The following is a 24,437-nucleotide window of genomic DNA, read 5'->3' on the forward strand; positions in this document are numbered from 1 at the left end:
ATCACCCACTGTCACAGGACACCATCACCCACGTCACAGGACACCATCACCCACTGTCACACACCATCACCCACTGTCACAGGACACCATCACCCCATCACCCACGGTGTCACAGGACACCATCACCCACAGGACACCATCACCCCTGTCACAGGACACCATCACCCCCTGTCACAGGACACCATCACCCCTGTCACAGGACACCATCACCCCCTGTCACAGGACACCATCACCCACTGTCACGGTCACCCCCTGTCAGGACACCATCACCCACTGTCACAGGACACCATCACCCCCTGTCACAGGACACCATCACCCACGGTCACAGGACACCATCACCCACTGTCACAGGACACCATCACCCCCTGTCACAGGACACCATCACCCACTGTCACAGGACACCATCACCCACTGTCACAGGACACCATCACCCACTGTCACAGGACACCATCAGCAGGACACCATCACCCACGGTCACAGACACCATCACCCCCTGTCACAGGACACCATCACCCACTGTCACAGGACACCATCACCCACTGTCAGCAGGACACCATCACCCCCTGTCACAGGACACCATCACCCACTGTCACAGGACACCATCACCCACGGTCACAGGACACCATCACCCCCTGTCACAGGACACCATCACCCACTGTCACAGGACACCATCACCCACGGTCACAGGACACCATCACCCCCTGTCACAGGACACCATCACCCACTGTCACAGGACACCATCACCCACTGTCACAGGACACCATCACCCCCTGTCACAGGACACCATCACCCCCTGTCACAGGACACCATCACCCACTGTCACAGGACACCAACACCCACTGTCACAGGACACCAACACCCACTTACCCCAATGCGGCTTAATTTACTCTGTCCCTATTCTCAATTTACAACTTACCCCATAGCCAGGAATCCACTTTTTTTGGACAAGCTATGTTTTCAAAACTCTATGTAGATAACCTTTTTTTTAGAAAGAAAACTACATTTCTCTTGAGGTGTGATGCTGAATGTAAAACAAATGTCTCAACTTACCCCACTCCCCCCTATATCTTTTGCAGAATTTGCACATATTCTTGTCGAAGAATGATCAAATGTAAGATTGGAACTTGCAGATGTTCTAGGTAGGTAGGTAGGTGGGTAGGTGGGTGGGTAGGTAGGTAGGTAGGTAGTTGGGTAGGTAGGTAGGTAGGTAGGTAGGTAGTTGGGTAGGTAGGTAGGGGTAGGTAGGTAGGTAGGTAGGTAGTTGGGTGGGTAGGTAGGTAGGTAGGTAGGTAGGTAGGTAGGTAGGTAGGTAGGTAGGTAGGTAGGTAGGTAGGTAGGTAGGTAGGTAGGTAGGTAGGTAGGTAGGTGGGTAGGTAGTTAGGTAGGTAGGTGGTTGGGTGAGTAGGTAGGTAGGTGGTTGGGTGGGTAGGTAGGTAGGTGGGTAGGTGCTCTCAGTGATGATGAACGCTGTAGGTGTCCTCAATTTTTTGCAGATTTTGTCCAGGTGTTACTGAAAAGAAACCTCTAAAACACGTGATTCAGCCTGTAATGAACACAGCTAATGGTGTAGCTCACTTTTAGTGAAACATTTTAAAATTATTTTTTACCTTTATTTAACTAGGCAAGTCAGTTAAGAAAAAATTCTTACTTTCAATGATGTGGGTTAACTGTCTGTTCAGGGGGTTAACTGCCTGTTCAGGGGTAGAACCACAGATTTGTACATTGTCAGCTCGGGGGTTTGAACTTGCTACCTTTCGGTTACTAATCCAACGCTCTAACACCCAACGCTCACTCGGCAACCCTCCTGCCCCATATATTGAAACTTATAGAGAACATAGACTGCATCGCACCCTCACGTCAGCCAGAGAAGTGAAAAAAGTTACTCTAAAATTGTCTCATCATGCACTGACTGTAAATATTTAGAATGCTTCAAAGGATTTATTAGTGTATAGATCTATACTAAAACCTGTTACTTTACAACTACTTAGATAGCTAGTGATGTGTGTGTAGGTGTCTGTCTGCTTGTGCTGTCTGACTATTTATTTAACCTTTTCTTTTGACAGGGAGTCATGCTGAGACCAAGGTCTCTTGTACAGATGAGCCCTGTACACACATCAATATACACATCAATATACACATCAATATTCACATCAATATTCACATCAATACATGAAAAGCAGAACACAATCATAGAAAACAAACACATTCTTCAGTACAAAGGTCCTCAACCAGCCTTTTGAATTGCTTTCGAGGCACCAATTCATCACATTTTGTTTTAGATCGAAGGGATCCCCAGAGACAGCCATCCATGAGACCGGGTCTGGTATCTTGTAAGTTAACAATGAAGATAGGTATGGCGGACGTTTGTGCAAGAGGGCTTTATAAACAAAAAGAGTGCAATGCATTGATCTACAAGACTTCTACTTTCTGATACAGAATACAGTGATGTGTACTGAACCTATTTCCCGTAATAAACCATAGTGTGTCCAATAGCTTCAATACAGTGGCAGCTGCATTTATATGGACAATATCTTCATAGTCTATAACCGGTATGAATGTTGACTGAATGATTTGTTTTCTCCTATCTAATGAAAGGCATAACCTATTCCTATACAATGCATGACCTATTCCATTTTAATTCTTCATTTCTTAACTAATTCGTCAACATGCTTTTTGAAAGATAGCTTTTTCGTCCATCCAGATGCCAGAGTTTGCTCAGATGCCAGAGTTTGCTCAGACAATGGTGCTTTGGAGGTTTGATTTCATAGGAAAACATGATGTACTGTATGTGTTAACTCACTAACTCACCCTCTTTGTTATGGACACAAGGACACTGTTGATGTATGTACTGTAAATGTGAATAACGTATTATCCTTGCATTGCAAAATGTTACCATGAATATATTGTGTCAACTTCAGACACGTAGCTACAAAATTACGAGACATGGTCTTAGATATTTACATATCAAAATTATTTAATTCTACTGAAAACTTGTCATTTGCCAAATGAAATTACTGTACATTCTCAGAGTTAACAAAGGATATTTTAGAATATTTTACAGAATATTTTACAGCTGGATTTTTTTTTATTAGAAATAATATTTGCTAGAAATATTAGCAGTCAATTTCATTTTGTTAAATATTTATTTTCATGTCTGACATGCTAGGTCTGAGATTAAACCCATTTGTGTCTGTTACGTTCTAAGACCTGGTTCTGTGTCGTGAGAGAGCACACTGCCCCCCTCTGGTAAGGCTGTTAACTGGAGCAGGCAGGAGGATCCGTCAACACTGTGTATAACCATATTTTCCAGTCCAACGCTTATTCTCACCTCTGCTGCTCCCCAGCCCTTTTATAAAGACATCCTGTTGCTAAGGCCAGTGTCCTACATTACAGGACAGGACATTGCGCCTGGATTCCACGAACAACATGACATTTCATATGCCCACAGCTGTTGTGCACTGGGAAGCACTGAGGCAGGCATGAGAAGGACTGACTGGTGGAGTTCGTCTACAGGGGTTCACACATCTCTTCTGACAAGGAGACGAGAAAGATGCAATGGAAACAGCTGTGTCCATGTTGGACAATAACACTCACTGGACTGAAGGGCAGCTCTTCTCTTTTTCACAGATATTGATCTCCACTGTGGGAAGGAATGGTGCCTCTGCCCACTGATCAAAGAAACTGAGTTTACATTTCACAATCTCTGCAGGCCTGATATGAGTCCCAATCTAATGCTCCAGGGAATGTGGCATTGCAGGTTCCACACTGTAGCTGTGCCATGATGGTAAAACGATGTACAGTTTCAATTGCATACCTTTTAGTCATGTGGATCAATTCTGCAAGTGTAATGTATTTCAACCATTCTGTATTTGCTATTTACCTTATAGAGCAGGGGTATTCAACCGGGGGTCCACGGCCCCCTAGGGGCCCACAGAGGTGCTGCTGGGGGTCTGCAAAATATATATACAATTATCTATATATTTGTAAAAATATTTTAATGAATGTCGTTAGCAACAACAGAATAAATAAAATTAGAATGTCATACCTACAGTAGAAATAGGAGAATATCTTATTTCTTATGATGGTAATTGTATTTCTTAACTCCTAATATTGAGCGAATTACATTCATTAGAGCCAATTACACTCATGCACCTGCAAATCAATGAAATCAAAAATGTATTTGTCTTATGTGCTTCGTAAACGACAGGTGTAGACTAACAGTGAAATGCTTACTCACTGACACTCACTTCCCAGCATTGCAGATAGAAACAAAACAGAACATAATAACACAATGAATACACAGACAACCAGTGTTGCTGGCTGCTGCTAAGTTTTCTTGACTTGGACATAAATGTTTTGCCATCACATGGCTAACCCTTGTTTAACCAGCTAAACAGCTGCTCTTAGCAAACATGTGTTTGGAGATACCTCTCTAACTAATAGGCTAGAGTTTACACTTCCCCTTCTAATTATAATGTGGGAAGGTCAAAATAATGAAACTATCTACCAAATGTATTCATTTTAAAATGTTTATTACTTCTGTCACTCCCTGGTCTTAGTATTTTGTGTTTTCTTTCTTTATTTGGTCAGGCCAGGGTGTGACATGGGTTTTGGTATGTGGTGTGTTTTGTCTTGGGGTTTTTCATAGGTATTGGGATTGTGGCTTAGTGGGGTTTTCTAGCATAGTCTATGGCTGTCTGAAGTGGTTCTCAATCAGAGGCAGGTGTTTATCGTTGTCTCTGATTGGGAACCATATTTCGGCAGCCATATTCTTTGAGTGTTTGGTGGGTGATTGTTCCCTGTCCCTGTCCCTGTCCCTGTCCCTGTCCCTGTCCCTGTCCCTGTCCCTGTCCCTGTCCCTGTCCCTGTCCCTGTCCCTGTCCCTGTCCCTGTCCCTGTCCCTGTCCTTGTTTAGGCTGTTTCGGTTTTCGTGTTACGTTTGTTGTTTTTGTATTGATTCGTGTTTCCTTTGTTTTATTAAACATGAATCTCAATAGCCACGCCGCATTTTGGTCCGACTCTCCTTCACGTGAAGAAAGCCGTTACAACTTCTTACTTCACCCGATGATAAGACGTGATATATTTTGTTGCTAATGTACAGTACCATTCAAAAGTTTGGATACAGTTTTTCTTTATTTTTACTGTTTCCTACATGGTAGAATAAAGAAGACATCATGTAGTAACCAAAAAAACCCAAAAGTTTTAAACAACTGAAAATATATTTTATATTTGAAATGCTTCAAAGTAACCACTCTTTGCCTTGTTGACAGCTTTGCACGCTCTTGGCATTCTCTCAACCAGCTTCATGAGGTAGTCACCTGGAATGCATTTCAATTGACAGTTGTACCTTCTTAAAAGTTATTTCCTTCTTAATACGTTTGAGCCAATCAGTTGTGTTGTGACAAGGTTGGGGTGGTATACAGAAGATAGCCCTATTTGGTAAAAGACCAAGTCCATATCATGGCAAGAACAGCTCAAATAAGCAAGGAGAAATGACAGTCCATCATTACTTTAAGACATGAAAGTCAGTCAATATGGAACATTTCAAAAACTTTGAAAGTTTCTTCAAGTGCAGTTGCACAAGCCATCAAGCGCTATGATGAAACTAGCTCTCGTGAGGACTGCCACAGGAAAGGAAGACCCAGAGGTACCTCTGCTGCAGGGGATAAATTCATTTGAGTTACCAGCCTCAGAAATTGCAGCCCAAATAAATCATAGGAAGGGGTCCCTGGGTCGCCGGTTTTCCTGGGAGGGGGTTCCATTGGTCGCCTGTTTCCTGGGAGGGGGTCCCTGGGCAAGAAATGGTTGAAGACCCTTGTTGTAGAGTCACGGCTTCTTTCTGCATTGTTCCACTTTATCAGTGCGTGGGTCTGCTGCTGCAAGCCAGTGTTATGATTATTGTATATATTATCAGAAACATAAGTGTTTTATCTGGTAACTGGAGAGACCTGTACTACTGACCAAGAATACGATCTGGAGGTGACACATTTCCCATGATGCATGTCAGTCACACAGTATGGTGTAAGTAATCTAGCTCCATTCCCTGTTGTTCAAAATTATCTACTGTATCGGCATTGATGTTTTCTTTATTTTTTACGGTGGTCATTGTGTATGTGTACATTTAGGTTGAACTAATGTGATATGGTATTTGTATTTAATAAATAATTTATTGTTCTTCAACGGTAATATATCATTTTTTTTGCAGTTGTACGAATCTATTTGAATCTATCGGCAAACTAGACAGTCTTTTAAATACTGAGAAAAGTGTGCATGCACACACACACACACTTTGGCTGACTTCTGTGTGTCAACCTCTTATCAGTCTCATTGAGGCATCAGCCAATAACCCTAGGTAACCCCAGGTAACCCAGGACAATGAGAAGAGATTTTCTGGGAGTTCCCTGGTCTGCTATATAGTAAATAGATCCAATCCAGCTAATCTACCCCACCTGTTGCCAGATTGTCTCATTCTAATACCCAGATCAAAGCACCAAGCCCAGTGCTTAACTAGAACCTGTAGGCCTGGACACTAACCAGCAGGATTGTTGGCCAGGGCCATAGACCTGTAGCCACAATAGAGACCAGTGACAGACAGATCACACAGATGAAATATGACTGTCGTCCAATGTTTTGCATTTCTCTGCTCTGAGCTAATCATTAGGTTTTATCAGATCCTCTGACTCATGGTCTTTGAGGAGAGTAATGTTCACCATCTGTTTACATGGCTGTCGGCCAGCTGTAGGGGATGGTAGGGGACTCGCTGCCCAGCCTGTAGCTCTGCACTCTCTGCTTTTTGGAAGTTTGACTACATTATTTTTCCTCCTGTGCTGTGGGTCATCTTGGATTATTTGCCCTGCTGTTTATATCCAGGTTATGAGCTATGCTGAGAAAGATGAGATTAGTTGTAGTAGCTATCTACTGTACTATGTACAGTCCTCAATGTTAGTAAATGTTAGTGAGGAGATTATACAATAGCCCCGTCAGTGTTTTGGGTGCCAAAGCAAAATGTCTGACACCAAGTCTCCTGTAGACTATCAAAGACTAATGAGACAGTTCAACGACACCAACTGAACTCACACACCCTCACACAATTAATATCTGTTTTGCTGTGCTTGACAACCGGTAATGGTGAGAGATACATATGGCTTGAATGGCATATTCATCATTAAATAATACTAGAATAGAAGCACTAGTAATAATACACTCATAATCAAACAGTCTATTACGTGTGTCCCAGTAATGTCCCTTGAAATGTCACAATTTCAAAGATACACTAATTTTCTCTTCATATTCTAGTCACTTCTTTATTGTCCTCTGAGGATTCTTTTACAGTATTTTTTTCCCCTTTATTTTACTGGGCAAGTCAGTTAAGAACAAATTCTTATTTTCAATGACAGCCTAGGAACAGTGGGCTAACTGCCTGTTCAGGGGCAGAACAACAGATTTTGTACCTTGTCAGCTCGGGGATTTGAGCTTGCAACCTCTCGGTTACTAGTCCAACGCTGTAACCACTAGGCTACCCCGCCACCCCAGTATAATTATTTAATCTTGGAGTGATTTCTACTCTGGGAGTGATTCCGACAGCTGAGCCGTTCCCAGGACAGGGAGTTGGCTGGTGTTGATACAAGGTGGTAATAGCAGGTGTCTCCAGCATCACGTTACCTTGGGCTCAGGCTCGGTTTAGACTGAAGTGTGTAAATAGACAGTCTCCCCAAGAGAGCAGGTTCACACCACATCGGCTAAATGGATATTATAAAGACGGAATCAGACTAAAGCTGTGTCGCTGAATGCCCAATTTCATTCCATTTTTAGAGACCGTGTACCAGCAGGTAAATAATTAACGAGGAGGTGTGAGATCTCCTGTTGAATCCCAATGATACTCTTATTTAGTGATGCTGATGTTGTGCTTGTTTTCAATGAAGCGAGAGCTGCAATCATTGTCGGAGAGCTAATAATGTTTCCATTTATAGGCTGATAGGCCAATCAAATACTGAAGCCTACATCAGAGGTGATCACGGTGGTCTTTCTCCTATATCTGGATAACGTCCCACCATAGAGCTGTTAAAGGATGCCATTAGACTGAGTATGTGGAGCCAGGCCCCTGAAATCAGCTTTTGGTAGCTATTCTGGCAAGTCTCAGCAACACGGCGATGCAGAGGCTGTTTGACAAGATATTTCATAGATGTTTAATGAAAGCAATCTGTTTTAGGGGCTTAACCGTGATTGGGCCCCAGCTGTGTAACCTCACCACTTACTGGTATTACTGCAGATAAGGTCCACTCCCGTAGAGAATGTGTTCCTGAGATTCAGAGGTTTTGTGTAAACTAAGGAATAAACGACACTGCTGGTCTTTGCTGTTGGCACTCATGTTCACTTGCGGCAGGGTAGCCTAGTGGTTAGAGTGTTGGACTAGTAACCGAAAGGTTGCAAGTTCATATCCCTGAGCTGACAAGGTACAAATCTGTTGTTCAGTTAACCCACTGTTCCTAAGCTGTCATTGAAAATAAGAATTTGTTCTTAACTGACTTGCCTAGTAAAATAAAAAAATAATGTTCACTCTTCCCGGTCTTATGTCGGGGAGTGACGAGGATTCAGGAATATGATAGGCCAGGTCCATTATCCAGCGAGAATGTTTCTACCTCTTTCCAACATCTGTTTCTTGTGTGATTTTTCCCTCTAAATAAGGGTTTGTCCGTCGTTTTAGGCAAATTAATTCTCAGATGCACTTCTTAGTGCAGTATCTTGTTTCATTTGTTTCCATGCAGTAACACTGTCCAGTTCTCCCTACTTTGAATAATGTATTTTTTACACTGCTCATCTGCATTAATGATAAATTAGTTAACCTTGCTAACAGCACTGGTGGAGACCTGAGTCATCCACACATAGGAATCTGCAGATATTATTTTTTGTAGACCATGCTTCCTGCTGTGTTCCATCCCTAAGGCTCTGTTCAGATTTGTTTTTGTTTGTCCTTATTAATGGCAAAATATTCACACAGAAATAGTAAGTTGAATGGTCAAGGGACTGATGTTCCTGCCTCATGAGTTGAACACTAAATCCATACGTGTAAATCCAGCCTGGACCAAGATCTCCACTCCTGTCACAACACACTGTCCTCTCCAACCGCTCCCTCTCTGTCATCCATCTATCAGCTCTCTGTCATCCATCTATCAGCTCTCTGTCATCCTTGTATCACCACTGTCATCCATCTATCACCTCTCTGTCATCCATCTATCACCACTCTGTCATCCATCTATCAGCTCTCTGTCATCCATCTATCACCACTCTCTCATCCATCTATCAGCTCTCTGTCATCCATCTATCACCACTCTGTCATCCATTTATCAGCTCTCTGTCATCCTTATATCAACTTTCAGGAGACAAAATTTGGCTGGCAACCTGGTGGTTACTGTGATGATGTCATCCTCAGTGCATTCCTCAGTAATGAAAGACTCCCAGAGTGGTCTCTGTGAAACATTCCCACAGTGGTCTCTGTGAAAGACACCCACAGTGGTCTCTGTGAAAGACTCCCAGAGTGGTCTCTGTGAAAGACTCCCAGAGTGGTCTCTGTGAAAGACTCCCAGAGTGGTCTCTGTGAAAGACACCCACAGTGGTCTCTGTGAAAGACACCCACAGTGGTCTCTGTGAAAGACACCCACAGTGGTCTCTGTGAAAGACATCCACAGTGGTCTCTGTGAAAGACACCCACAGTGGTCTCTGTGAAAGACACCCACAGTGGTCTCTGTGAAAGACACCCACAGTGGTCTCTGTGAAAGACACCCACAGTGGTCTCTGTGAAAGACACCCACAGTGGTCTCTGTGAAAGACACCCACAGTGGTCTCTGTGAAAGACACCCACAGTGGTCTCTGTGAAAGACACCCACAGTGGTCTCTGTGAAAGACACCCACAGTGGTCTCTGTGAAAGACACCCACAGTGGTCTCTGTGAAACTGTCAATACTACAAATAAAAACATATGGTCCACTATGGATAAATAAATCAGCAATTCTACAAGAAAAGAGGAGTGCACCAATGACATTCATTTATGGTTTGCTTATGTTTTTTTACCCATTGGTGCTGTTTGGTGTTGCTGTTCAGTCGTTGAATAGTAAAACACATGGCTTTAGTGTGTGTCAACACTGCTCCACGTAGAACTTAGTGTTAGAGAAACTGCTTACGTTTGCCTACTGTTGCTCTGTGTCTATTTACCATTGAGGAACATACAGCGTGTGCGTGCGCACGTGCCTGTGTCTGGGCAGTAGGTTTTATGGACCTACATGAATCATAGGCTTTAATTATGTGACGGCAAAAACGGTGTTGTGATGGTAATAGGACCAAAAATATGGCTTTAGACTGGTGCTGATTTCAGAGAAGAACACAATGTTATTTCACCCAATGTGCCTCAAATAAAGGGAAGGGAACATTGCAGAAAGAGGACATTTGTTCTAGTCTCCTCACTCAGTCCCACACTGACTCACTCAGACAACACAAATCTTTTTTGTCATTCAGCAGGTAAAACATGATGATGTGTTCCATGAGAGTAGAGTTTATTGACGCACTCGGTGTGAGAGAATAAAAAAACAAAAAAATCCCCATCAAAGCTGGAGATTTAGTTTATTCAGTTTATTAGCTGCATCTCAATCCAAAGCAATCGCCTATGTCTGCCGTTTTGTCAGACCATGAGATTTCCCCGAAATGTCGGTCTTCTCATGAAAACGTCTGTCCGAATAGTTTGGCCTAGACTCTCACAAACACGATGGTGTTCTCTGTTTTGCTCCAGCACTCCCACAGGTGTCACAGGACTCCTCTGAAGGTAACCCATACAAACAACTTATATATAACAACTTTCTTATATCTCCTAGATATAGGACAGAGACTTCAAAATCTTTTTCCTTATGATTTATTATTTGACTGTCATTTGCCATTTATAAATGCCTTATTCAATCCGTTTCTATGGACTATCGTAGTAAAAGTCAAATTCAATATTTTATCAAATATATATTTATATATATATAATTGGACACACCTACTCATTCAAAGGATTTTCTTTATTTTTGGTATTTTCTACATTGTAGAATAATAGTGAAGACGTCAAAACTATGAAATAACACCAAGTACACCAACACCAAGTACACCAAGTGTTAAACAAATCAAAATATATTTTATATTTGAGGTCCTTCAAAGTAGCCACCCTTTGTGTCACGGCCGTGGAAAGAAGTAGACCAAAGGGCAGCATGGTGAGCGTGCAAACGTTTATTATAATGATGTCGCCAACAAACACAATAAACATAGAAACGACAGTGAAGTTGAACTGGGCTAAACAGGCCACTAACAAAGTCAACTACTCACACTGAAGGAGGGAAAAAGGGCTTCCTAAGTATGATTCCCAATCAGAGACAACGATCGACAGCTGTCCCTGATTGAGAACCATACCGGGCCAAAACATAGAAATAAAGAAACATAGAACACAAAACATAGAATGCCCACCCCACATCACACCCTGACCAAACCAAATAGAGAAAGAAAACATCTCTCTAAGGTCAGGGTGTGACACTTTGCCTTTGCCTTCTCTCAATCAGCTTAATGTGGAATGCTTTTCCAACAGTCTTGAAGCAGTTCCCACATATGCTGAGCAATTGTTGGCTGCTTTTCCTTCACTCTGCGGTCCAACTCATCCCAAACCATCTCAGTTGGGTTGAGGTTGGGTGATTGTGGAGGCCAGGTCATCTGATGCAGCCCTCCATCACTCTCCTTCTTGGTCAAATAGCCCTGGAGGTATGTTTTGGATTATTGTCCTGTTGAAAATGATAATCTCACTAAGCGCTAACCAGATGGGATGGTGTATCACTGCAGAATGCTGTGGTAGCCATGCTGGTTAAGTGTGCCTGAATGAGTGGGCCTTGAATTCGAAATAAATCAGACAGTGTCACCAGCAAACCACCCACACACCAATAAACCTCTTCCTCCATGCTTCACGGTGGGAACCACACATGCGGATATCATCCACTCACCCACTCTGCATCTCACAAAGACACGGGGATTGGAACTAAAAATCTCAAATTCGGACTCATCAGACCAAAGGGCAGATTTCCACCAGTCTAATGTCCATTCCTCGTGTTTCTTGGCCCAAGCAAGTATCTTCATCTTATTGGTGTCCTTTAGTCGTGGTTTCTTTGCAGCGATTTGACCATGAAGGCTTGATTCAACGCAGTCTCCTCTGAACAGTTGATGTTGAGATGTGTCCGTTACTTGAACTCTATGAAGCATTTATTTGGGCTGCAATCTGAGGTGCAGTTAACTCTAATGAACTTGTCCTCTGCAGCAGAGGTAACTCTGGGGCTTCCTTTCCTGTGGTGGTCCTCATGAGAGCCAGTTTCATCATAGCACTTGATGTTTGTTGAGACTGCACTTGAAGAAACTTTCAAAGTTATTGAAATGTTCCGTATTGACTGACCTTCAAGTCTTAAAGTAATGATGGACTGTAGTTTCTCTTTGCTTATTTGAGCTGTTCTTGCCATACTATGGACTTGGTCTTTTACCAAATAGGGCTATCTTCTGTATACCACCCCTACCTTATCACAATACGAACGGGTCAAACGCATTCAGAAGGAATGAAATTCCACAAATGTACTTTCAGAAGGCAACCTATTAACTGAAGCTGGTTGAGAGAATGCCAAGAGTGTGCAAAGCTGTCAACCAGGCAGCTTTGCCGATTTGTTTAACAATTTTTTGCTTACTACATTATGTTATTTCATCGTTTTGATGTCTTCACTATTATTCTACAATGTAGAAAATAGTAAAAAATAAAGTAAAACCCTGGAATGAGTAGGTGTTTCCAATATTTTGCCTGTGTATCTTCTTATATACCTAAGGTCCTAAAATTAATCAAATATCTACAGTGAAAGTATTCAGACCCCTTGAATTGTTTTCACATTTTGTTAGGTTACAGCATTATTCTACAATTGATTAAATAGTTTTTCCCCCTCATCAGTCTACACACAATACCCCATAATGACAAAACAAAGAGGTTTTTAGACATGTTTGCAAATGTATACAAAATGAAAAACAGAAATATCACATTCACATAAGTAGTCAGACCATTTACTCAGTACTTTGTTGAATCACCTTTGGCAGCAATTGGGTATGACGCTACAAGCTTGGCACACCAGTATTTGGGGAGTTTCTCCCATTCTCCTCTGCAATAAATGTCTCTCCTGGAAGGAGAAGGGAGGGGATGTATGTTTCATGATTAACTGTGATTGTGATAACATACAGGAAGTCGAGTCCTTTTGTTCACCCGACCTAGAATACCTCACAATCAAATGCCAACGTTATTACCTCCCAAGAGAATTCTCGTCGTTTATAGTCACAGCCGTGTATATTCTCCCTCAAGCCGATTCCACGACGGTCCTCAAAGAACTTCACTGGACTTTATGCAAACTGGAAACCACATATCCTGAGGTGGCATTTATTGTAGCTCGGGATTTTAATAAAGCAAATTTGAGGAAAACGCTACTGAAGTTCTGTCGACACATTGACTGTAGTACTCACGCTGCTAAAACACTCAACCACTCACGCTGCTAAAACACTCAACCACTGCTACTCCAACTTCCTGGATGCCTACAAGGCCTTCCCCGCACTCCTTTCGGGCAAATCGACTCCATTTTGCTCCACCCTTCCTATAGGCAGAAACTCAAAAAGGAAGTACCCGTGCTAATGACTATTCAATGCCGGTCTGACCAATCGGAGTCCACGCTTCAAGATTGAAAAAAAAAACACTGATATGGTGACTGAGTTTATCAGGAAGTGTATAGGAGATGTTGGACCCACTGTGACTATTAAAACCTACCCAAACCAGAAACCGTGGATAGATGTCAGCATTCGTGCAAAACTGAAATCGCAAACCAACACATTTAACCATGGAAAGGTGACTGGGAATATGGTCAAATACAAACAGTGTCGTTATTCCCTCTGTAAGACAATCAAACATGCAAAACATCAGCATAGAGACAAAGTGGAGTCGCAAATCAAGAAGTACAGTTGAAGTTGGAAGTTTACATACACTTAGGTTGGAGTCATTAAAACCTGTTTTACAACCACTCCACAAATTTCTTGTCAACAAAATATGGTTTTGGCAAGTCGGTTAGGACATCTACTTCTACATCTACTACAATACATTTTTCCAACAATTGTTTACAGACAGATTATTTCACTTATAATTCACTGTGTCACAATTCCAGTGGGTCAGAAGTTTACATACACTAAGTTGACTGTGCCTTTAAACAGCTTGGAAAATTCCAGAAAATTATGTCTTGGCTTTAGAAGCTTCTGATAGGCTAATTTACATCAATTGAGTCAATTGGAGGTGTACCTGTGGACAAATTTCAAGGCCTACCTTCAAACTCAATGCCTCTTTGCTTGACATCATGGGAAAATCCAAAGAAATCAGCCAAGACCTCAGATAGAAAATTGTAGCCCTCCACAAGTCTGGTTCATCCTTGGGAGCAATTTCCAAACGCCTGAAGGTACCACGTTCATCTGTACAAACCATAGTACGCAAGTATAAACACCATGGGACCACACAGCCGTCATACCGCTCAGGAAAGGGATGCGTTCTGTCTCCGAGAGATGAACATACATTGGTGCGAAAAATGCAAATAAATCCCAGAACAACATCAAAGGACCTTGTGAAGATGCTGGAAGAAACAGGCACAAAATGATCTATATCCACAGTAAAACGAGTCCTATATCGACATAACCTGAAAGGCCGCTCAGCAAGGAAGAATCCATTGCTCCAAAACCGCCATCAAAAACGGTTTGCAACTGCACATGGGGACAAATATCATACTTTTTGGAGAAATGTCCTCTGGTCTGATGAAACAAAAATATAACTGTTTGGCCATAATGACCATCGTTATGTTTGGAGGAAAAGGGTGGAGACTTGCAAGCCGAAGAACACCATCCCAACCGTGAAGCACGGAGGTGGCATCATCATGTTGTGGGGGTGTTTTGGAACCATGAGGCAGGAACATTATCTGGATATATTGAAGCAACATCTCAAGACATCAGTCCGGAAGTTAAAGCTTTGTCGCAAATGGGTCTTCCAAATCGACAATGACCCCAAGCATAGTTCCAAAGTTGTGGCAAAATAGCTTAAGGACAACAAAATCAAGGTATTGGAGTGGCCATCACAAAGCTCTGACCTCAATCCTATATAACATTTGTGGGCAGAACTGAAAAAGCTTGTGCGAGCAAGGAGACCTACAAACCTTACTCAGTTTCACCAGCTCTGTCAGGAGGAATGGGCCAAAATTCACCCAACTTATTGTGGGAAGTTTGTGGAAGGCTACCCGAAACGGTTAACCCAAGTTAAACAATTTAAAGGCAATGCTACAAAAGACTAATTGAGTGGATGTTTATTTATGTCCCACTGGGAATGTGATGAAAGAAATAAAAGCTAAAATAAATTTTAAAGACAGATTTCCTCTTCGTTTGAAGAGGAGTAACAGGGATCGGACCAAAATGCAGTGTGGTAAGTGTCCATGTTTTAATAATATAAACTGAACACGACAGAATACAAAGTAAAAAAGTGAATATAAATGAAACAGTCGGCATTGACACAGGAAACAAACACCCACAAACCAACAGTGAAACCCAGGCTACCTTAAGTATGATTCTCAATCAGAGACAACTAACGACACCTGCCTCTGATTGAGAACCATACTAGGCCGAAACAGAAACCAAACATAGAAACACAAACATAGACTGCCCACCCCAACTCACGCCCTGACCATACTAAATAAAGACAAAACTAAGGAAATAAAGGTCAGAACGTGACATAACTCATTCTCTCAACTATTATTCTGACATTTCACATTCTTAAAATAAAGTGGTGATCCTAACTGACCTAAGACAGGGAGTTTTTTACTAGGATTAAATGTCAGGAATTGTGAAAAACTGAGTTTAATTGGCTAAGGTGTATGTACACTTCCGACTTCAACTGTACCACTTTAATAAACTTAACTTACTGGCCACTTTAATAAACTTAACCCTTTAATAATGTTTTCATATCTTACATTACTCATCTCATATGTATATACTGTATTCTATACTATGCCGCTCTGACATTGCTCGTCCATATATGTATATATTCTTAATCCCATTCCTTTATTTGTGTGTATTGGGTACAGTATATTAACTGAAATGGTTAGATATTACTTGTTTGATAGTACTGCACTGTCGGAGCTAGAAACACAAGCATTTTGCTACACCCACAATAACATCTACACGTGTATGTGACCGATACAATTTTATTTGGCTCTTTATATAGAGGGGCTCTTTATATATCTTTATATAGAGGGACTCGTTGTATGGATGGGCTCTTTATATAGAGAGGTTCTTTATACAGAGGGGCTCTTTATATAGAGGGGCCCTTTATATAGAGGTTCATTATATAGAGGGCTCTTTATATATCTTCATATGGAGGGGCCCTTTATATAGAGAGGTTCTTTATACAGAGGGGCTCTTTATATAGAGGGGTCTTTATATAGAGGGGCCCTTTATATAGAGGTTCATTATATAGAGGGCTCTTTATATATCTTCATATGGAGGGGCCCTTTATATAGAGAGGTTCTTTATACAGAGGGGCTCTTTATATAGAGGGGTTCTTTATATAGAGGGGCTCTTTATATAGAGGTGTTCTTTATACAGAGGGGCTCTTTATATAGAGGGGCTCTTTATAGTAGTGCTCTTTATACAGAGGTGCTCTTTATATAGAGGGGCTCTTTATATAGTAGTGCTCTTTATACAGAGGTGCTCTTTCATTGACTCCCTTTGTTGAAAAAAAAAACACATTTATGTTTCAGTCCTAATGGACTTCACCAGAACGCAAAACATATATTCATCATCTTCTGACAAGTACCTGTGTGGTTCTTGGCTGAACGTCGACTTGTGCTGCTTGAAACGCTGTCTACCCACCTTCTGATTCACTGTTAATCAGCAGCCGCAGAATTCTGCTTTTTCGTATGAGGGTCTTTTATTACTTCACAACAGGAAGTTGCTGTTCACTGAAGTAACTCAACTAAAGATACGAGGAGTTAGGTCATCTGACAAATGAAAAAAAAAATAGATGATAGAATATCTGTTAAGATTTGCCAAATTAATTACATTACAACTGGTTCCACACACTTTTTATATTGAAATGACTCTGGACTAATGTCATTTTGACTTGATTCACCGAGGAGTTAAACGTAAATAGTAGGTCTGTCAGAGTTAATCTGTTAACTTGAGAGAACATTTTGTAATTTTAGTTGATCATTTTTGTTATTGTGATTAATTGCATCTTCTGAAAGCATTGAAAATACACTGAAAACATCCAAAATACATGATATATATGAGTTATATACAGCTGAAATCTACAATGCGATGTGAAAACAAGTTGACATTGAGGTTGAAAAAAGTGTGCTTTCTCAATTTACCTAATTTCGCTAACTGTTACTTTAGACAAAAGGAAGACGTTAATATTCTTGCAATGTTTTTGTTGTATGAAAAAATCTTAAATTACAGTTCACTTTGAGCAAATTTGGACAGGACATCCTGTGATTCCCTATTATTATCTATTTTTCTTCATTTGACAGCCCTAGTAATTGGAAATATTGTTTTGGTGGAAAGATGTAGAAGGTGCGATCTTTGTATGTGAAGCTGATGATGTGACCTGCCATTGTTGGTGTCGTATTCAGGGCCGGACGAACGCATTTAGGGCCCCTATCTCCAGGGGCCCCCCCAACCTCCCAAAAAACACTTCATTCTGGGGGGTTTGGAGCCCCCTGGAGGTCGGGGACCCGTGGGCACGTGCCCTGCATGCCTGTTCGGTAATCCAGCCCTGTTATTAGCCTGATCTGAGACTCATCAACACTTTTCACAGTGTTGGGTCCATACCGTACATCAGACAGTGTTGGGTCCATACCGTACATCAGACAGTGTTGGGTTCATACTATGCATTAGACAGTGTTGGGTTCATACTATACATTAGACAGTGTTGGGTTCATACCGTACATCAGACAGTGTTGGGTCCATACTATATAATTATAAACCTTTCTCTTAAAGTGTGCACTTGCACACTGCCAGACATTGGATTGGAGGGAGTTTTTAGGGGGTAGGGAGTTTTCACCAATGTTAAACGCATGATGGGAAGTGTGCACAATCTGCTTTGGATTCATATATTAATAATATGTACTCATTGATTGTTGAAGAATATAACTTATAAATGACTCATGAGCTTAGTTCAACTGTCGTAGTCTATCAGAACACAAAATATAGTTTCAGTCCATTGTTTGTAAACAAAGTCAATGTAAAGTTTTGTAAACAAACACTATATAGCTTTAAAACATGGACGGTCAGTCTTTGCATTCATAGCTCTAGCTATGAATTTGAGAGTGGGTTTTGCTCCTGAGTGGCGCAGCGGTCTAAGTCACTGCATCTCAGTGCTAGAGGCGTCACGACAGACCCTGGTTCGATTCCAGGCCGTATCACAACCGGCAGTGATTGGGAGTCCCGTAGGGCGGTGCACAATTGGCCCAGCGTCATTAGGGTTTGGCTGGTGTAGGCTGTCATTGTAAATAAGAATTTGTTCTTACCTGACTTGCCTAGTTAAATAAAGGTTAAATAAAATAAAAATATTTCTTAAGCATGAAGAAAGTAAAAACCTGAACTATTCTATATACGTTTTAATGTATATTTTTGCAGCAGAGGTCAGAAAAACAGATTTATTTCATAGAACTGTATGTAAATAATGTATGTAAATAATGAATGTAAATAATTTATGAACCCGGCTCCCGAGACCTTTTGTCTACAAACATGAAATGAGCTGAGCACGCCAATTTCTCTTTCTATATTTCTTAAGCCCCATCCCTCAGCATTTTACCAAAGCAAGTGGGGGATTGTCCCTTCAAAGGGTGGCAAATCAGAATGCAGCCTTGTTCAGTCCAGTCCAGTGTTTCATCCTGATCAACACTGACCCCCTCTGGATCTAGGGGAGGCCTACTAGTGAAACCATCATGCATCAGTGTGTTCTCTACATTGAAAGGTGCACAGTGATTCATAATCAGTGCAAGCTGAGAGTGATTGATCTCTAACTTTACAGGGAGATCAACTAATGCATGTGGAGTGATTAGAAATGTAACAGTCACTTATTTTACTGTTACTATAGTGTTGAAATGAGGCAAGGGCAAGTAACAGAACTGACCAGGGTTTGAAGAGAAAGCATCTTTTTATTTTATGTTTATTTCACCTTTATTTAACCAGGGAGGTTAGTTATTTCACCTTTATTTAACCAGGGAGGTTAGTTATTTCACCTTTATTTAACCAGGTAGGTTAGTTATTTCACCTTTATTTGACCAGGTACGTTAGTTGAGAACAAGTTCTCATTTACAACTGCGACCTGGCCAAGATAAAGCAAAACATACACAAACAACAGTGTAGCCTAGTGGTTAGAGCGTTGGACTAGTAAACGAAAGGTTGCAAGTTCAAATCCCCAAGCTGACAAGGTACAAAATCTGTCGTTCTGCCCCTGAACAGGCAGTTAACCCACTATCCCTAGGCCTTCATTGAAAATAAGAATTTGTTCTTAACTGACTTGCCTAGTAAAATAAAGGTAAAAAAACACAGAGTTACACATGGAGTAAACAAGCGTACAGTCAATAACACAATAGAAAAAAATAACATTGTGTGAGGAGGTAGGTAGTAAATAGGCCATAGTAGTGAAGTAATTACAATTTAGCAAATTAACACTGGAGTGATAAATGAGCAGATGATGATGTGCAAGTAGAAATACTGGTGTGCAAAAGAGCAGAAAGGTAAATAAAAACAATATGGGGATGAGGTAGACTGGATGGGCTATTTACAGATAAATATCATCTAAATGGTCAGTGCAATCTGGAATCCTTGGGACACCCCTAACCATAACTGTGACCTTAACCCCCACCCTAATCTTAACCTTAACCCCTAACCTTAACTGTGACCCTAACCTTAGCCATAACTGTGAACCTAACCTTAACTGCCTACCCTAACCATAACTGTGACCCTAAACCTAACCATTAACCCCTACCCTAAGCATAACTGTGACCTAACCTAACCCCTACCCTAACCATAAACCCCTAACCTACCCTAACCATAACTGTGACCCCCTAACCTAACCCCTACCTTAACCTAACCTTAACCTTAACCCCTACCTAACCTTAACTGCTACCCTAACCTTAACCCTAACCTAACCCTACCCTAACCTTAACCCCTACCCTAACATTAACCCCTAACCTTAACCCTAAACCATAACCCCTGAACCCTAACCTTAACCCCTACCCTAACCTTAACCCTACCCTAACCTTAACCCCTACCCTAACCTTAACCATAACCCCTACCCTAACATTAACCTTAACCCCTACCCTAACATTAACCTTAACCCCTACCCTAACCCTAACCCTCCTACCCTAACCTTAACCCCTACCCTAACCCCTACCCTAACCCCTACCCTAACATTAACCCCTACCCTAACCTTAACCCCTACCATAACTGCCTAACCTTAACCCCTACCCTAACCCCCCTACCCTAACCTTAACCCCTACCCTAACCTTAACCCCTACCCTAACATTAACCCCTACCCCCTAACCTTTAACCCCTACCCTAACCTTAACCCCTACCCTAACATTAACCCTACCCTAACCTTAACCCCTACCCTAACCTTAACCCCCCTACCCTAACCTTAACCCCTACCCTAACCCCCTACCCTAACCTTAACCCCTAACCTTAACCCTAACCTTAACCCCTACCCTAACCTTAACCCCTACCCTAACCTTAACCCCTACCCTAACCTTAACCCCTACCCTAACCTTAACCCCTACCCTAACCTTCTACCCTAACCTTAACCCCTGCCCCTAACCCGGCCCTGCCCTGGCTGGCCCTGCCCTGGCCCTGGCCCTGCCTGGCCTTGGCCCTGCCCTGGCCCTGCCCTGGCCTTGGCCCTGCCCTGGCATTGGCCCTGCCCTGGCCTTGGCCCTGCCCTGGCCTGGCCCTGCCCTGGCATTGGCCCCCTGCCCTGGCATTGGCCCTGCCCTGCCGTTGGCCCTGCCCTGGCCTTGGCCCTGCGGCCTGGCCTGGCCCTGCCCTGGCCTTGGCCCTGCCCTGGCATGGCCCTGCCCTGGCCATGGCCCTGCCCTGGCCTTGGCCCTGCCCTGGCCCTTGGCCCCCTGCCCTGGCCTTGGCCCTGCCTGAGCCGGCCCCTGCCTGGCCTGGCCCTGCCTGGCCCTGCCCTGAGCTGGCCCCTGCCCTGGCATGGCCCTGCCCTGGCCCTGCCCTGGCCTTGGCCCTGCCCTGGCATTGGCCCTGCCTGGCCTGGGCCCCTGCCCTGGCCCTGGCCCTGCCCTGGCCATGGCCCTGCCCTGGCCTGGCCTGGCCCTGCCTGGCCCCCTGCCCTGGCCATGGCCCTGCCCTGGCCTGGCCCTGCCCTGCCCTGGCGGTGGCCCTGCCCTGGCCTTGGCCCTGCCCTGGCGGTGGCCTGCCCTGGCCGCCGAGCCCTGCCCTGGCCTGGCCCTGCCCCTGCCAGCCAGCCCTGCCTGGCGTGGCCCTGCCCTGGCCTTGGCCCTGCCCTGGCCTTTGGCCCTGCCCCTGGCTATGGCCCTGCCCTGGCCCTGGCCCTGCCCTGGCCCTGGCCTGGCCCTGCCTGAGCCTTGGCCCTGCCCTGGCCTGTGGCCCTGCCCTGGCCTTGGCCCTGCCTGGCGGTGGCCCTGCCCTGGCCCTGCCCTGCCCTGGCCCCTGCCTGACGTTGGCCCTGCCCTGGCCTTGGCCCTGCCTGGCCTTGGCCCTGCCCTGGCGTGGCCCTGCCTGGCCTTGGCCTGGACCTGGCCCTGGCCTATGGCCCTGCCCTGGCCATGGCCCTACCTGGGCCCTGCCCTGGCCTTGGCCCTGCCCTGACGGCCCTGCCTGGCATGGCCCTGCCCCTGGCAGCCCAGCCCTGCCCTGGCCTTGGCCCTGCCCTGGCATTGGCCCTGCCTGGACTTGGCCCTGCCCTGGCCAGGCCCTGCCCTGGCCATTGGCCCTGCCTGGACCCTGCCCTGGCCTTGGCCCTGCCTGGCCTTTGGCCCTGCCCTGGCCTTGGCCCTGCCCTGGCATTTGGCCCTGCCCTGGCCCTTGGCCCTGCCTGGCGTGGCCCTGCCCTGGCCCCTGCCCTGGCTGGCCCTGCCTGGCGGTGGCCCTGCCCTGGCCTGGCCCTGCCTGGCCGGTTGGCCCTGCCCTGGCATTGGCCCTGCCCTGGCAGCTGGCCCTGCCCTGGCGGTGGCCCTGCCCTGGCGTGGCCCTGCCCTGGCATTGGCCCTGCCTGGCCCTGCCTGGCTGCCTGACCTGGCCTTGGCCCTGCCCTGGCCTTGGCCCTGCCCTGGCGGTGGCCCTGCCCTGGCCAGGTGGCCCTGCCTGCCCTGGCCCTGCCCCTGGCCCCGCCCTGACCAGCCCTGCCCCTGGCCCTGGCCCTGCCCCTGGCCCTGCCCTGGCCTTTGGCCCTGCCCTGGCGGTGGCCCTGCCCTGGCGTGGCCCTGCCCTGGCGGTGGCCCTGCCCTGGCGACTTGGCCCTGCCCTGGCCTTGGCCCTGCCCTGGCATTGGCCCTGCCCTGGCCTTGGCCCTGCCTGGCCCCTGCCCTGGCCTTGGCCCTGCCCTGGCCTTGGCCCTGCCCTGGCGTTGGCCCTGCCTGGCCTTGGCCCTGCCCTGGCATTGGCCCTGCCTGGCCTTGGCCCTGCCCTGGCATGGCCCTGCCCTGGCCTTGGCCCTGCCCTGGCATTGGCCCTGCCCTGGCCTTGGCCCTGCCCTGGCGGTGGCCCTGCCCTGACGTGTGGCCCTGCCCTGGCCTTGGCCCTGCCCTGGCGTGGCCCTGCCCTGGCCTTGGCCCTGCCCTGGCAGCCAGCCCTGCCTGGCCTTGGCCCTGCCTGACCTGGCCCTGCCCTGGCCAGCTGGCCCTGCCTGGCCCTGCCTGGCCCTGGCCCTGCCCTGGCCTTGGCCCTGCCCTGGCGTTGGCCCCTGCCCTGGCCTTGGCCCTGCCCTGGCGTGGCCCTGCCCTGCCCTGGCCTTGGCCCTGCCCTGGCCTTGGCCCTGCCTGGCGTGGCCCTGCCCTGGCCTTGGCCCTGCCTGGCTGCCTGGCCCTGCCCTGGCCTTGGCCCTGCCCTGGCCATGGCCCTGCCTGGCCATGGCCCTGCCCTGGCGGTGGCCCTGCCCTGGCCTTGGCCCTGCCTGGCGGTGGCCCCTGCCCTGGCGGTGGCCCTGCCCTGAGCAGCGGCCCTGCCCTGGCCTTGGCCCTGCCCTGGCCGCGGCCCTGCCCTGGCCTTGGCCCTGCCCTGGCCTTGGCCCTGCCCTGGCCTTGGCCCTGGCCTGGCCCCCTGCCCTGGCCCTGCCTGCCCTGCCCTGGCCTGGCCCTGCCTGGCATTGGCCCTGCCCTGGCCTTGGCCCTGCCCTGGCCTTGGCCCTGCCCTGGCCTTGGCCCCTGCCCTGGCCTTGGCCCTGCCCTGGCCTTGGCCCTGCCTGGCAGCCCAGCCCTGCCCTGGCCTTGGCCCTGCCCTGGCATTTGGCCCTGCCCTGGCGTGGCCCTGCCCCTGGCCTTGGCCCTGCCCTGGCCTTGGCCCTGCCCTGGCCTTGGCCCTGGCCTTGGCCCTGCCCTGGCCTGGCCCTGCCCTGGCGGTGGCCCTGCCCTGGCCTTGGCCCTGCCCTGGCATTTGCCCGGCCCTGCCCTGGCCTTGGCCCTGCCCTGGCCTTGGCCCTGCCCTGGCCTTGGCCCTGCCCTGGCCGGCCCTGCCTGGCCTTGGCCCCTGCCCTGGCCTTGGCCCTGCCCTGGCCTTGGCCCTGCCCTGGCTGGCCCTGCCCTGACCTTGGCCCTGCCCTGGCGGTGGCCCCTGCCCTGGCATTGGCCCCGGCCCTGGCCTTGGCCCTGCCTGGCCTTGGCCCTGCCCTGGCGTTGGCCCCTGCCCTGGCCTTGGCCCTGCCCTGGCCTTGGCCCTGCCCCTGGCAGCCCGGCCCTGCCTGGCAGCCTGCCCTGCCCTGGCCCTGCCTGCTTGGCCCTGCCCTGGCCTTGGCCCTGCCTGGCCTTGGCCCTGCCCTGGCGTGGCCCTGCCTGGCCCTTGGCCCCCTGCCCTGGCCTTGGCCCTGCCCTGGCATTTGGCCCTGCCTGGCCTTGGCCCTGCCCTGGCATTGGCCCTGCCCTGGCATTTGGCCCTGCCCTGGCGTGGCCCTGCCTGAGCGCCCGGCCCTGCCCTGGCATTTGGCCCTGCCTGGACCTGGCCCCTGCCCTGGCCATTGGCCCCCCCTGGCCCCTGCCTGGCATTAGCCCTGCACAACCGCCCAACCCTGCCTGGCCTTAACCCTGCCTAGCATTGGCCCTGCCCACTAGCATTAGCCCCTGCCCTAACCAT

General features: G+C 46.7%; 1 protein-coding gene across 1 annotated transcript; it reads left to right on the plus strand.

Moving 5' to 3' along the window:
• The first annotated feature begins 22,784 nt into the window (after nt 1-22,784).
• Nucleotides 22,785-24,386, plus strand: LOC135549419 (basic proline-rich protein-like). The gene has a single exon (XM_064979390.1). It carries the CDS (start codon nt 22,785-22,787, stop codon nt 24,384-24,386), a length of 1,602 nt encoding a protein of 533 aa, XP_064835462.1.
• Nucleotides 24,387-24,437: the final 51 nt, after the last annotated feature.

The sequence above is a fragment of the Oncorhynchus masou genome, chromosome 12 (genome assembly GCF_036934945.1).
Source record: "Oncorhynchus masou masou isolate Uvic2021 chromosome 12, UVic_Omas_1.1, whole genome shotgun sequence".
NCBI classification, from domain to species: domain Eukaryota; kingdom Metazoa; phylum Chordata; class Actinopteri; order Salmoniformes; family Salmonidae; genus Oncorhynchus; species Oncorhynchus masou.